At 35.2% G+C, this 14,786-nt stretch overlaps 2 protein-coding genes and 1 long non-coding RNA gene across 6 annotated transcripts in view; 1 reads left to right on the forward strand and 2 right to left on the reverse strand.

The window, feature by feature from the left end:
• CENPP (centromere protein P) overlaps nt 1–14,786 on the reverse strand; it is a 160,737-nt gene that overhangs the window by 109,220 nt on the left and 36,731 nt on the right. The window lies entirely within an intron of this gene.
• The window catches only part of LOC138681798 (uncharacterized), a 58,134-nt gene that overhangs the window by 36,354 nt on the left and 6,994 nt on the right, over nt 1–14,786 (reverse strand). The gene's annotated exons all lie outside the window — the stretch shown is intronic.
• OMD (osteomodulin) lies at nt 128–8,399 on the forward strand. The gene is made up of 3 exons (XM_009921174.2): nt 128–821; nt 3,885–4,840; nt 5,729–8,399. The coding sequence occupies exons 2-3, from the start codon at nt 3,907–3,909 to the stop codon at nt 6,028–6,030; spliced, it is 1,236 nt and encodes a 411-aa protein (XP_009919476.1). The 5' UTR covers nt 128–821; nt 3,885–3,906; the 3' UTR covers nt 6,031–8,399.

Raw genomic sequence — 14,786 nt, forward strand, 5'->3', positions numbered from 1 at the left:
AGTGCCATTTAGCATCAAAAGCAGATAACCATGCCTTTTTTTCCTCCCTCTTAAAAGCTATGGAAAATATTTTTCTTCAGTAAAAAGGTTTATATGTCATGTCATACCTGTCTTTTTCATAGGAAGATTCATACTCTTTCTATACAACTTAGCAAAAACATGTTGGAAACTTACTGTGAATCCTGAACTACAACTTTAAAACAACACTGAGAAGTATACTATACCAACAGCACTGTACAGCACAACTACTTTGCAGGAAGGAAACAGGAAATATGGATTGTAGAGAGAAAAAAAGTATAAAATGGAAGATGTTCATAAGAGCTTTTCTATAGCACAACGCTTTCCCTCAATCTTGATAAGGTTAATTTTTTACTGTTTCTTAACTTCATCCTCCAGAGGACAAATCCCTTGCATAACTGAACCACTGTAGTTTAAACTGCACTACGAACTAACGACCTCTGTAGTATTTTTTTAAGTCTTACTCTCTCAATTTTTTTTTAATGGGAACTTAAAACACTGAAAGAATCTTGCAAATAATTTTGAAGTGATTTTAACAAAAGGAGAAACCACTTCATAGACTTATGGCACAGCATCTACAGTAACTGATGATGTGGCACAAAATTTTTTTTTTTTTTACTGGCAAATCAGAAGAGGGGCTAAGGCTATTATTTTGCTTTGCCTTCCCACAAGGCTCCTCACCACAAAATATGGCTTAGAGAGATCTTTTGTTCCTCCAGCTGTGTTAGACTATTTCTCAGATGATTTCACCAGCACAATAACTTGCTGCCCTCTACAACTTGAGCTTCACAGACTTCCAAAGAGTAAGTTTTCTTGGTAAGCAGGATTAAAATGAAACGATTGTGTTATTTTTGCAGTTAAGAGTGATTCATGCATGTTATATAATTTTTAGCTTTCAGCTAGTACTCTGTTTACAAATACAGTCACTAAACTTTGAGTTTATTACAGATGCTAGAGAATGCTTTTTAACATTTTCTATTTTCTTTCAACTTTGTAAGTATGCAGTGTATCATATTGTGTGCATCTGACTTGCTTATCCCATTATCAAGTTTCACCTGACATGTTTCTTTGTTTTAAAGCTAGTTAAGTTCTTTTCATGAAGAAGTGTTAGTACCTCAGTGCTTTGAGACATGACTTGCAAGCCTGGCAAGACAGTTACTATTCTACAAAAATGCACTCAATTACAGCCAATGTGTAAAAAGAATCCCCCCCAAATACCAGCTCCTCCCTCTCTCCATAAAACCAGCAAGAGACTTTGGTACCTATTACTTATCATTCCATCTGAAGTGATGATAGTTCTCTTCACATCGTCTACATGGCAAGTGAATCAATTCCATGAAGGCTAAAGTAAGCTTTTTCCTCAAACTGAGGAGGACTTTCCCAAGTTGTTCCTCCTGGTTTCTAAGGACTATTGTGGTACTGAGAACCAACATTATTAATTGTAAATTGTGATACCTAGCAGAAGTGCTGAGAGAAGAGAACGAGAAAGTGAACCTAAAGTTCTAGACTGAAACTGAGGAGGAGTAACAGGAATCAAAAGGAAACCAGAACATGAAATAGGCATGGGGTACAGATTGTTCAAGGACCTGTTCATGAAAAACAGAATCAAGTCACAGGATTTAGAGACAGATTTTCTGAGGTAGACACCACCAGGTCTGATCAGAATTTAGAAATATGGTAATAAGGTATTCTCCCAATACATACTGCCTGAAATCTGAAAACCAATTAATTCCTCCTGAAGTACAGTATTGCTTCTCAACCCAGCATCTACAAAGTTTATCAGCATAGTGCATTTATGCAATGCTTGTAGTGCAAGGCTGTTCTCTGTGTAGATATATTTCTGCTATTTACTTAATTAGCTCAGACATGTGATGATGCTGTAGGGATATGGAGACCCTTGCTTTGCTGAGGACCTACCTACAGTGGGGTTCCAAACAACTGACTCCATTCAAACCTGTTTTTAAGATTTTAACCAGTATGAAACTTAATTAAAGGAGCAAATACAAATGATACAAAGTTAGAAACGCAACTTAGACAATACCACAAATCATTTCACCCAGCCATTGTCACACACGGGCTGTGTGCAACACAGGAAGATCACGAGGATGTATTAAATTCCATAATTTTATTACTACTTTTTTCCTTAGGATTCTCTCATTCAATTTGTAGAATACATCATGCATTAGGCATCAATCACCACTATCAAGCATAGGAAATTGTAAGTCTCATCTCCTTTGTTACTGATTGCGTTTGGTAAAAAAATACTAAGAGCATCAAGAAAAGAAAGAGAGCCCCCTGATTAAGAAACATGAATGTCATTACAAAAATATCTGAGAATATCTGCTTTATTCTGCCTCAGGGTTCCCATACTATACTGAGCAAAGACTCTTAAAATTTTCCATGATTTATATGCTTTGACCTGCAATGTCACGTTTTGACTCATCTGTTGTTTAAGCTGAACAGCTTGACATAATTCACAACTAATTCTGCCAAATAATAGGGTTCTTCTGACTGCATAAAGTGCTCTAAAATGTTAGTCTGGCTCTCAGCATCAGAAATTTGACATGCAGAATTATTTGTCTTTCACAACATCAGTATTTCACCTCAGAAAGGTACTTTGAAGGTAAATTAGTTCATGTCTATAAAGAACATGTGATTACAGAAGCATAGGAAAACTATAAAGAAAACTTTTTATCAATGAAGATTTTTCATGATGTGCAGTACACTATGGTTGAATCGTATGTGATTTGATTAAATGATGGGAACAGAAAAATTAAATTTTCATCATTAATACATTGGACTGTCAGACATGTTTTGCAGAAAATACTAGAAAACCAACATAGAATGCCACAGAACATACAATCACCAATGCCATGTAAATTTCTATTTTACATAAAATACAATATTTCAAATTTATTTCACTGTTGTATTTATAGAAATAATCCTGCAATCACCTCACCTTAGTTGAGGATATATTTTTTTAACAAAAATAACTTTGTTTAAAAAAAGAATAGACACAAGCCATGGCTTCGATGCTTAGTAAGACTAGCAAACTTCTTCACAAGTGTAGTACAACATTAACTTGGGTTATTTAGAGATATGCTGGAATTCCACCCTTGAAGATTTTTCAAGGCTCACCCAGACGAAGTCTAGGCTGACGTAATTTACTGTTGGAGGTGGAAACACTTGGGAGCACCAGACTGGACTACGTGATCACCAAAAGTCCCTTCCAGACAACACTTCTATGATATTGACCATGCACCACCTGTGCAGTGTAAGTTCATAGTAAGAATAACTAATACATTTCCAAAAGTGTTTTCATCTTGACAGAGTTTAATAAGTCTATGTGTTTCCAAACATCTAAAGAAGAAATGTTGCTCAAGAATTCCATATGCACCCATTTAAAACTGACTTGTAAGGCTGATGCTTAACCCATTAGACTGGAAAGAATGCAACATCTCAAATGTCCAGTACAAACCCCAGACTATACCACTTTTTTATATAAAAGTCCTTTTGCAACTTCTCCATAGTAAATTAAAGTGAGAACGGAATGAAGGCTGGGATTTTCTTCTACTCCCAACTGTTACGGTATCTTTTGGTAACCAGCACAGCACAGGTAGAAAGCTGTTCATTGTTTGAAGTCAGACAAGAAAACTTACGCTTACCTCAAGGATGGTGTATTTGTTTATGGCTGTTTTCTTGGAAGATACAGATTAAAACTTGCTTTTGCTAATAATGTCACTGACAGTGTTGCCAAAAAAATGCATTATTCTACTTACTTTATATTCCTGCTTCTTAAAACTGAAACTTATATGTGATTTACTTTATGACTATCTAATAAACTTGTATTTCCTTCTTATCAACAGGATACAACATACAAATTTAAATATGGGGATTATGAGCCAGCTATCAATCATTCACCTCCTCTGGGCTGCTATGGTCTTTTGCCAATATGACGACTATGATTTTGAGGATGAGTATGATGAGGAGCCAGATCATCAGCATCCGTATTATTTTAATCCAAACACACAAGCTGAAGTTCCTCGCTTTCCTCTTCCAGTTGAGTGTGCCAGAGAATGCTTTTGTCCACCAGCTTTTCTGCTATCAATGTACTGTGATCATCGTAAACTTAAGACAATACCAAATATCCCTCATCATGTCCAACAACTTTATCTGCAAAACAATGATATTGAAGCTGTGCCTGCAGGACCATTCACTAATGTTACCTTCTTAAGAGAAATTAACCTCAGCCACAACAAAATTAAATTTCATATGATTGACCATGGTGTTTTTGCCAAACTTTCAAACTTAGTGCAACTCCATTTACAACATAATGAATTAGAAGAATTTCCATTCCCACTCCCCAGCTCTCTAGAGAGACTCCTCCTTGGTTTCAATAAGATTTCTCGGTTATCTGGAAATGCATTGGAAGGATTACCCAACATAACCATGCTTGACCTTTGCAATAACTTTCTTGACGACTCAGTACTCAAAGGAAAACCCTTTTCAAACATGAAAAATTTAATGCAGCTCAACTTATGCAACAACAAATTACAGACTATGCCTCCTGATCTACCATCATCACTTATGTATCTCTCTCTTGAAAATAACTCAATTTCTCATATTCCAGAAAACTATTTCAAGAGACTTCCAAAAATCATTGCTCTAAGAATGTCCCACAATAACCTGCAGAACATTCCACACAACACCTTTAATCTACCCAACCTTCTAGAACTTAATCTTGGACATAACAAATTGAAACAAGTATTCTATATTCCAAGAAGTTTGCAGCATTTGTATATTGAAGACAATGACATTGAAAGTATGTTGATGGTTGCAATTCTTTAAAAGCAAAAAACTCAGTGGATTTTGGCATTGGTTGTGGGAGGGGGGTGAGTTCGGTGTATTTTCCTTACCATCCAGAAAGAACTTTTAGCCTACATCAAAAGAAACTATCAGAAACGTCTCTTCTGTTGTGTCCTTGAAACCAAGGACCTGCCACCTTACAGCTGCTCAGTTAGGTCATGTATAAACCAAACACAGAATCCAGCCGTCGTCCAAATTTTGCACATTGTTCAAGAGATACTCTGATGTCCTTCTTTGCAGAGTGGTGAGCTTGAGCTATTAGCAGTTAATGTGGCACTGACTCAGAGTTCATACACGCTGTACTTCTCCAGAGCATATGCAGCCATGTAGCTTTTGATCAGCTTACAGTGCAGGAAGAATATCATCCTATCTTCTTCAAGATGCTGTGTATACACATCCTCCATCAGTTAAAACCAAATCAGTGAAATTAGAAAGGATTTAATTTTTGCACCTTACCCCTAATTTGCAATTTTTGGTAAAAGTTAATACCAGTTTTTCATATAACGAGCTAAAACCTTTTGAAAATTGCTTCTGATTTTGATAAAACTGATAAAAACATACAGAGAAAAGGCATTATGAAAATATTCCATTCACCTAAAATAGTAATGACGTGGTAGTCATATTTATTTTTTGCTTTACCCCACAACCTCATACTTTGCAAACCCCAGAATTGTTGCACTGTCATTTACAAAACCAATTTAAAACACAGGGAAGGGTTATATTAATATGTGCACTGCAAAAATATTTTCCATTTTAAATTTCAAAACGTAAGTTTCACTTTTGCAATAGGTCTTAAATACAACTGTTTTCTGTATTTTAATTAATATTTTTCTCTCTCTTACAGTCATAAATGTTACTTTGATGTGTCCATCTATTGATCCAATGAACACCAACCAATTAACCTATATACGGGTGGACCAAAATAAGCTTACAATTCCAATAAGCACATATGCATTCTTTTGTTTCCCTCACATTCGAACCATTTATTATGGTGAACAAAATGTTAATGTCAACAAGTCAACTCAGCTAAGAATACCAGTATTTCGACGATTTTTATCACCAGAAGAATACGACGAAGCAGAAGACGATCATGAAACTGAAGAAGATCATGAAGCAGACCACTACTTTCATCCTTACTTTCAGTGAAGTAATCATTGTTACATGGGAACTTTTCCTTAGTTGCAGGGTATTCATATCCATTTTAGAACAGCTGGATAGTTTGGGATCTTTAATATATATCTATAAAGTGGAGATAGGATTTTAGTGTAGGAAAATGTCCCATTATTGATGTAGTAAAAACCATAATACTAGGAGCAAAGAGCACTCACCTCAGCACTAGAAAGCAGTCTGATATATAACCTGGATTGATGATAGACTCATCCTTGGGTGGGCAGCCTAAGCTGAAGAAAATTGACCTGAAAAAGCTTCTATGTTCTAAAGTGATCCAACTTGCAAAATTACTATAATACAAATCAATGTCATGCTCAACAGGAACAAGTGGATAAGACCAAAAAAAAAATCCATCCAGCTATACTTCCTACTGACAGCAGTAGAAAATAGACACACTAGAGAAAAGAACAGGAGGGTAAAATCACAAAATTACTTCCACAAAGTTCCTCCACATTCTCCAGGAATACAGATGTTTCTTCTTCCAATTTCTAATTGGACACAAAACCCACAAACTTTCAGTTTCAAATCTTCCTCATATTATGTTTGCAGTGTCCTGCCAAGGTGTATTACAATATTTACTTCTCAGCTTGCACCTCAACTATCACAACTCTCTCAAAGAAGACTTTAGCTGATGAGCAATATAGGCAATAAATGACCTTTTACCAAAGGTCTCATGATCTAGGGAAAAGGATGTGCATTAATATAACAGAAGTATAGTACTAACATTTTACCTATGCTTTAGTCCGTGTTATTTTAGAAGGCACCTAAAAATGTAATGTAATCTTTTTATTAGACTTGTTCATCAAGTAGAACAGGTAGAAATAGTAGCATCCCAGGTTTTTTAAATTATTAATTTAGACTATCCCTCTGCATAACTAATAGCAATTAGCTATATTCTGCTTCAAAGTAGAAAAAAATGCTTTACGCAATATACTATTTGAGCTATGCAAAGCTTTTATTGTGTCTTCTATGCCTAGAAACAGATCCAAATAACTACAGGGTAAGATAATGTTATAGGGCACTTTACTGCTTTTGTTTTATTTAAATTCTTTATTTTTCAGCCTTTTTTTCCCAATAAAATCTTTGTTAGCAGTGACGAAGAATCATCATTTTCAATAAGAAAAACAAATGAATGCAAGAAATAGAGCCATACATCATGCTACCATTTTTACATTATACTTTAAGTGTAGGAAAACTAAAAAGGCTATATAAAATTATGTGAGCAACTTTGTATTAGAATTTCTAAAAAGTTTCAGACAGGTTTAGTTTTCTGTCTTATAATTTCACTTATTTTTTTGAAGCCCATCTTAGTATATTTTGGTTTCTGATGCAACAACTAAAATATTAACAAAATGAAAATACTTAATGATGCTTTTTGTTACTTGAAAGAAATTCCTCATAAGCCCATGAATATAACCTTTAAGAACATACATAGTCTTTAAGAACAACTGGTTATAAAAATTTGTGGAAACAAAATTTATGATATCATTATTAAGCTGTGGGTCTCAAGTCAACTAACTCAAAAAATCTATTTTTTCTCTCCTTCCCCTTTTTCCTATCTACTTTCTGAACAGATCTAATATTCATGGTAAAGTATTTTATGGTCTCGCCACAAATGTACAGCTCTGCAGAATTTATCTTCCTCCTTTTAAAAAAAAAAGTTTATTGACATTTACGAACCTCAAGTACCTCTGGCTTCATGAAGGAGGAATATATGTATCTATTCATTACTTTATTTAAATACTCTTTATCAAATTATATACACATAAATTTAAATATCTATAACTTTATGGGTTTACTAATAAAAACATACAGCATATTAACCGTAGGGAACCTTTATAACTTTTAATCTACTTCAGATTTTAAGTGTAAGTGAATAGTGCACAAAATGCAAAACTAAATACAGGCTTTTTTAAAAGGCTTTCTTAGCTTAAAGAGGAACACTATTCAAATACAGTATGAGTATTGTATCTTTTACCACAAACTTTCTGTTTTTTAAAAAATACATATGAAGCAAAGCTTAGCTTTAAAGTAAAATTAAAGACTGACTTTGTAGCAACTAGTTATATACATTTCTTAGAGTTTATCAGTTTGCCTTTAATTATTGAAAACTTTAGAGCTGTCTTATTACATTAAACTCATTCAGATGGAACATGAGAATTGTATTACAACTAGAAGCATTGTAACTCACTTTTCATTCAATTAACATTATTGTATCTCATTTGTGGCAAATACAATGCTATTCTTTTAAAAAGATTTTACGGTGGTCAGGGAACTAAAGACTTGCTAGCCTTATGTCTGTATCAGAGAAATGAGAAGTTATAATAAAGCACAGAATTAATGGATACCTAGATAAATACAATTTGCTCTGGTAAGACTGGGCATGGCTTCTGTAAAAGCCATGATGTTTTTAACTTGCAAATCTCTTGGAGTTCTCTGAAGGAATTATGAAGGATGTGGAAAAGGGAGATCCTGGTCCACACAGCCTACAAAAATTTCTGAAAGGTTTTTAAGGAAATTAAGCTGCCGCATAGGTGCCAGCATGGACAAAATCAAATAAAATGTAAGAAACAGCATAAGAATAAATGGTCAGTTCTTGCTGTGGAGGGAGCCCACTGGTGGGAGTTTTGCAAAGGGCCTGTGCTTGAATTTATTGAATTTAATATACTTGCAAAAGATAGACAAATTGGGCTGAGAAGTGAGATGACAACAAAGATTGCTAAGCCCCAATGAAGAATGACTGCAGAAGGACCTCAGTATGCTAACATAGGCAATGAAATTCAACATTGTTAAATGAAAAGGGATATGCATGGAAAAGATGATACTACCCTCACATAAAAACTAATGAAGCATGACCTCACCACCACCACTTGGGAGCAAGACTCAGAAGTAGTAACAGGCAGTTCAGTGAAAACACTTGCTTAGCACCTAATAGCAGTAAAAAGAAAACTCAAATGTAGAGAGTAACTACAGAAATAGAAAACAAGAGACATCATGATGCTGCTATAAATTTATGGCTCACCCAGATACTAAACACACTATTGCTTTCTGAGCCTTTCAGGTAGTTATAATCTCTACATATGGCATAATTAGAAAAGGATCAGGGAAAGGTAATCAGGTCACCAAAGGTAAGGAATGGCTTCTATATAAGCAACACTGAGTAGGCTCGAACTCCCCAGTTCAGAAAAGAGATCGCTAAGGGGAGATATAGGAGATACCCACAAAATTAAAGTGTTGCATAGACAGCATGGGTCCGGGGATCAACTGCTCCAGAACAAGAGCAAGGAGCCATCAAATGAAGCTAGTATGTACCAGGTACAAACTAGACAAACAAACAAAAGTTTGTAAGCAATGAGTAGTCAGCTCAATAAACCGCACACCTGAGAATACAGCGGATGCAGCAGCAATTTTATATGTGGTTTCAAAGGAAGACTGGATAAGGAATTGTATTTCTTGGAAGAGATCATTATAGGTTGTTAGACAAAGGACAGTAGGCAGAAAAGTGCTGAGCTGAAAATAGCTGGAGAATGGAAGAATATTTGGAGACAAGATGAGACAAGAATCATACATGCTTGTCCTATTCTCAGTCTTCCAAAGGCATATGCTTACGGCCATTGTCAGAGACGGGATATTGTACACTAACCTTTATTTTTAATTCCACACTCAGTTCTATGTTCTCACTGTCCTTGACTGTGGTAACATGCTGGTAGTGCTCTCCACTACTAGTAAACATTTGTTGCCTTGATATAGTTGAATTTTAAACTTTTTTTAAAGCACTACCAACCATGGTTATATGCCAAGGTATATTCTAGCTCATTAAATTTGGGAACAGCACATCTACAATGTTGCAGTGTTCTGTAGCAGACACCCCTACTGATTCAAGTACACAAAGCAGCTTAGCCATATAAGTGTGGAGCTCTGTATAAACCAAATTATATTACTATACAACCACATAGATTTTTAGTATCAAAGCATATTTGCTTCATGTTTGCTCTAGTACTTATTTTCAGAATATTCTATAGTCTTTTTAAGCAGGAAATAGATTCACAAACTAAAAATTAAACATGCATTAAAATGCTACCTATTTTATCAGTAGCAGCAAAACTTAACAAGCATTAAACAGCTTCATTACTTTATTTACAGCAGTCAGTAAATACAGAAACAAAGCTTGATCTGGTTTAGAACACCGTGTCTGCATTAGCAATGAAGGTGAAGCACTAGGGTGGATCAGTGGAGCAAAATACTTGTGATGAGACCCACTTGCTGTATTTTGAGGGAGAGGAGCTTTACTTCAGACTGGCCCTAGCCACTAATTAAAATCCATTAGCAGCTGCAGCACATCAGGTGCACCCCTGAATACATACATCTTCTGGTTTGTCACATCCAAAAAGAATAGTCCACATACTTCAAAGAGCACTGTGATGTGAATCAAGGTGCAGTAAATTGGGGTTATCAGGAGATTCATTTCAAAAATGTGTTCCTAATCCTAATTAAAACACTAACAGAAACATAACCAGAAACACAGCAACTGAGAAAAATGAAATATCAGTTCTACTTTCAGCTTTGGACAAACTATTCTGAAAACACATCTTTTCCAAGTCTTATCTGTGTAAAGAAGGATGGAACCTTCTTAACTCTAAGCTAAGCTAAATATTATCAGCATTATTGAGAGTGCATAATAATTAGCAAGGTTGTATTAGCGCACTATAGAACATTTTGATACCCATGTAAACCTATAGGGAAAAGCCTCACAGATCTGTGGAAAATATTCAGTTATGACTAAACATTAATGCACAAAATTAAATCTCTCAAAACTACAACAAAAGTGACGAACTTTTTTTTCCACAAAATCTATAACATAAGAGGTTATTGTAAAAATCAAAATAAAGAAAGAGAAATAACAGTAGTTTAATCCAACTGTCTATGTTTCTTTCTTTAACCTCAAAACAGTGGGAATGTATTTTGCCTTTTTTCCATTTTTTGTTGTTGATGGTATTTAATACTTTTAAGGCTTACTTTGAGATTTTTACTTCAGTATTCTGATAGTAAAAGTTACATGGATTAGGAAAGAAACTCCTATATAGAAAACAGATGGTTTACATTTCAAGTTTTCTGACTTCTTTGAACATATTCACATTCCACTGTTACAATATGAATCAATTTCCTTCTTTGTTTCCCAATTTGATCATTGCAAGCAATAAACATAGGAATTTCCTACCTGAAAAACGCGGAAAGAAAACATACTATTTTGACAAAAAAACTACACACTGAAAGAGATTTTGCAATCATTGTCCAAAACTACTGCAAGAGTATGAACTTTTCAGGTGTAAACCAAATTGTGTATACACTATTGGAAGTTATGGAACTCCACAAATACACACATTTATCACATAATGTTATAAACTATTTTGCCCCAAATTTACATTTCTAACAACCTAATTTAAAAACAAAATAAATAATACCTTAATCTTGTAATTCATTGCATAAATTCATCATCTACAGAGAAAAAAATAAATCAACCTTCCCCTATTATAAAGTACAACACAAGGAAAAAATAGATAAATATGAAGATTAGCCATAAACACAGAGAGTAAAGTAGATGCTATGAATAACATAAGGAAGAGATGACAGGAACATAGAAGTAAAATACATATAAGGCCAATAAGTCTTGGAACCCTGATGCTAGTGTCCCTGTAGACATAGTAATGACTCTCAACAAATGACAATATCGTTATAAAGAAGTAATGTCAGTTCAGGAAGGAATTCTAAGAAATTTTAATAAATTGAACTATGTTGATTTTTGATTCAGGATATAACTGATGATATATAGGCAAAGTTCAAGAGAACCTATGTTCAACAGAGAAATCTGGGTAAATAGCAGACAGTACTATTCCTCTAGTTACCATTTGTATTTTTTAACTGCAGTTTGATTTCTGTTTACTATTCTGCATGATTTTTAAAATGTGCTTCATCCATTTATAACAGTAACTGATACAAGGAGTCTCTTTCTTTTCCAGAAATGCAAGGAATAAAGGTAATGTCTTCAGCTTTAAAAAATTCTGATTATAAATCAGAAACATATGGAAGGATGTTCATACAATCACAAGGTCATTTTGCAGCTGGTGGACCTAACAGTGACCTAAACTTAATCTAATTCACTGAGCCTTGGAAATAATTGCAACTTTTCATAAAAATACTCCAGGTGTTTACATATAACTATTTAATCTCTGTTACTTTTTTGGTCATTTTGAATCTTTAGGAATGTTCTAAGTTTTCTCTGTAAGACATGATGACCATTTATTTTACATTTAATACCACCTCTGAACCCTCCTCCATCCCTCAAGGATGCTGAATTGGAATATACTTTGCTTAATATTACACAACAACTCTTCTACAGTATCACCTTCAGTCCTATTTCTGTGCATTGCTCAAGAACAAACCAGGAGACTGCTTCCTCCCCTTTGGGTACTCTGGCTTTTTGCTCCCAGAATGAATGCAGCCCCAGCATTAGCACAGACATTAAACTGCCTTAAAAATATTTTTACACCCCTGTATCAGGATCTCAACAAAAAGCAGAAGGAGATGCAGGAGTCAGAGGTTCCATATCACACATAGATGCAGCAGTCAAAACATGCAGTTGTACCATCAAAGAGACGAAAATAATTTTAGAAGGTAAAATTAATCAGGCCACACAATCAGTCAAGAAGAAAAGGCCTGTATTTTAAAAGAAGAAAATAATGTAGTGAACAATCCAGAATACTCAAGTTATAGGTTAAAAAAAGACAAAACTAAAAGGCAAACACTGAGTTCAGTTTTAACATCACTTCATGCTTTTGCTCTCTTTAACAGTAAATCCATGTTTCACTGCTTGCCGTTTATTTTGAACACATTATCAAGCTGGTTCAATAGCTACCTTTTACTTTGTAAAACCTTTTCTATTATAATTATTCCAATCCAAAGCAGCTGGTCAACATTTAAAGTGTTTAATCACACTTCATACAAAAGATACGCTAAGGAATATTGAACATGTTACCTTCCACATGGAGCAAAAAAATCACATACAAGAGAAAACTCAGCATTCTGGGTCTATAAATGCCCAGAAGTCATTAAAAGCTTTCCTCATTTGTCCCCATCTCGTTCTGTCAGAGACATATTCCTAGCCAAGAGAAGACACTAATGAACATTCTGTATAAGTGATTTTCAATGTTCATCAGGCATAAGTAAGCTAAGCAACAATCCATACTTCTTTCTTCCAAGAACACTTAAAAACAATAATGCCCAGAAACTACAGAACTTGCCAATATTGTCCTTTAGAGACTATGATACAAGATGAAAGCCAAGGTCTTTAAGCAGCTGCAAAAATACACTTTCTTTGCCTAAATATAGAACAAACCTGAGTATTTACAATTTTTTTAAAATCTCAGCTTTTGTTTATTTCATAAGGAATATATTGGCAGCAACCTTACAGCACTCTCCCTAGTGCTGCCTCATAGCCCTCTTAACCCATGCACCCCAGAGATAAGGCCTCCCCCTCCTTCCCCCCATTTTTCTTCCTCTTCCTAGTGTTCTGACTCCCATTACACAATCACAAGTCTTTATAATGGCAGTGCCAGTCCCTGCATCCACTTAATTCCTACAGGCACCCTGGGGAAGTAATTTCCAACCAACCTTACAGAGAGGAAAGGCTACCCCCGTCTGGTAATCTGGCTCTTTTTAGGTCCATCAGTTCTTCAGTGCCTTGCAGGGGTTTACCAGGAACAAGACATAAGTGTCTCACATGGAGAATTATCAGCAACCAGCCCTCAGTACCATTGTAAAACACATTACCACATTTCAAAGCAACGCTACAAGTAGTACAGAAGAGTGCTCTCCTATCATTTTTGTACCAAGCTACTGAGGATTAAGTAAAAAGTGCTAAATACTAACATGGTAAAAAGGTAATTAACATGCTAGCACACCTGTGAGAACTGTTTTTTGCTGAAACCCACAGAAAATAAAGAGAATTGCCCTCCAATTTAAATTGGTGTCATTTTCTCTGGCAACAAAAAATGGATAAGAACTGCTCGTGGCAGCTTTTGCAGTCTGCACCTGCGTGATTACTTTTTAAGGAAAACTTTGGTTTCTTTTTTGATCTGTCTTTTGAAGTGTTAGTAGAAAGGTGAGAACAGAAATGAACTAGTCATACTGAAGCTCTGAGCAGGGCAGAATGTATGAGGCCACTTCAAGTACAAGATAAATAGACTGAGCTGGACACCAGCCAGTTCAAATAATTCACAAAACCCGATTGTCTGCCTGCAAAACAAGACCTTTCCTCAGTTCCTCTAGGATATTTTCAGCTTGATTTTTTGCTTTATCTGCTCTTGACATATAAACAGTTCTAAATGCTAGATTCCTTCCTAGATGCTGAAGAAGATTTAATCAGCAACACATACAGTTTGGATAGTTACCTTCATTTTTGTCTTGCTCTCCCATACCTTTCCTACATCTGCCATCCATACCCATTCAACTTCTCTCTTTTTCTCTTCTAAAAGCCTTTTATTCTTCATTGTCTAACCTGCTGGAAGGCAACACTGGGGAACAATTTTACATGTACTCTGTATGCAACCCTTTTCCCTTAAAGCTAAGTTTTTCCGAAAGCAGAATCCAGAGAGCAAGTGTCCCTTGTTAGACCAACTTGGATTCCCTCTGCCAGAAGTAAATAAGTGTTATACTTCATTTACACCTTCAGCTAC

The sequence above is a fragment of the Haliaeetus albicilla genome, chromosome 24 (genome assembly GCF_947461875.1).
Source record: "Haliaeetus albicilla chromosome 24, bHalAlb1.1, whole genome shotgun sequence".
NCBI lineage: Eukaryota > Metazoa > Chordata > Aves > Accipitriformes > Accipitridae > Haliaeetus > Haliaeetus albicilla.

What these genes read in the sequence shown, in the direction of transcription:
- OMD (XM_009921174.2), top strand. Translation starts at nt 3,907, where the DNA reads ATGGGGATTATGAGCCAGCTATCAATCATTCACCTCCTCTGGGCTGCT. An exon ending in TGAAGACAATGACATTGAAA is followed by an intron (nt 4,841 to 5,728) that starts GTATGTTGATGG and finishes TCTCTCTTACAG; the next exon opens with TCATAAATGTTACTTTGATG.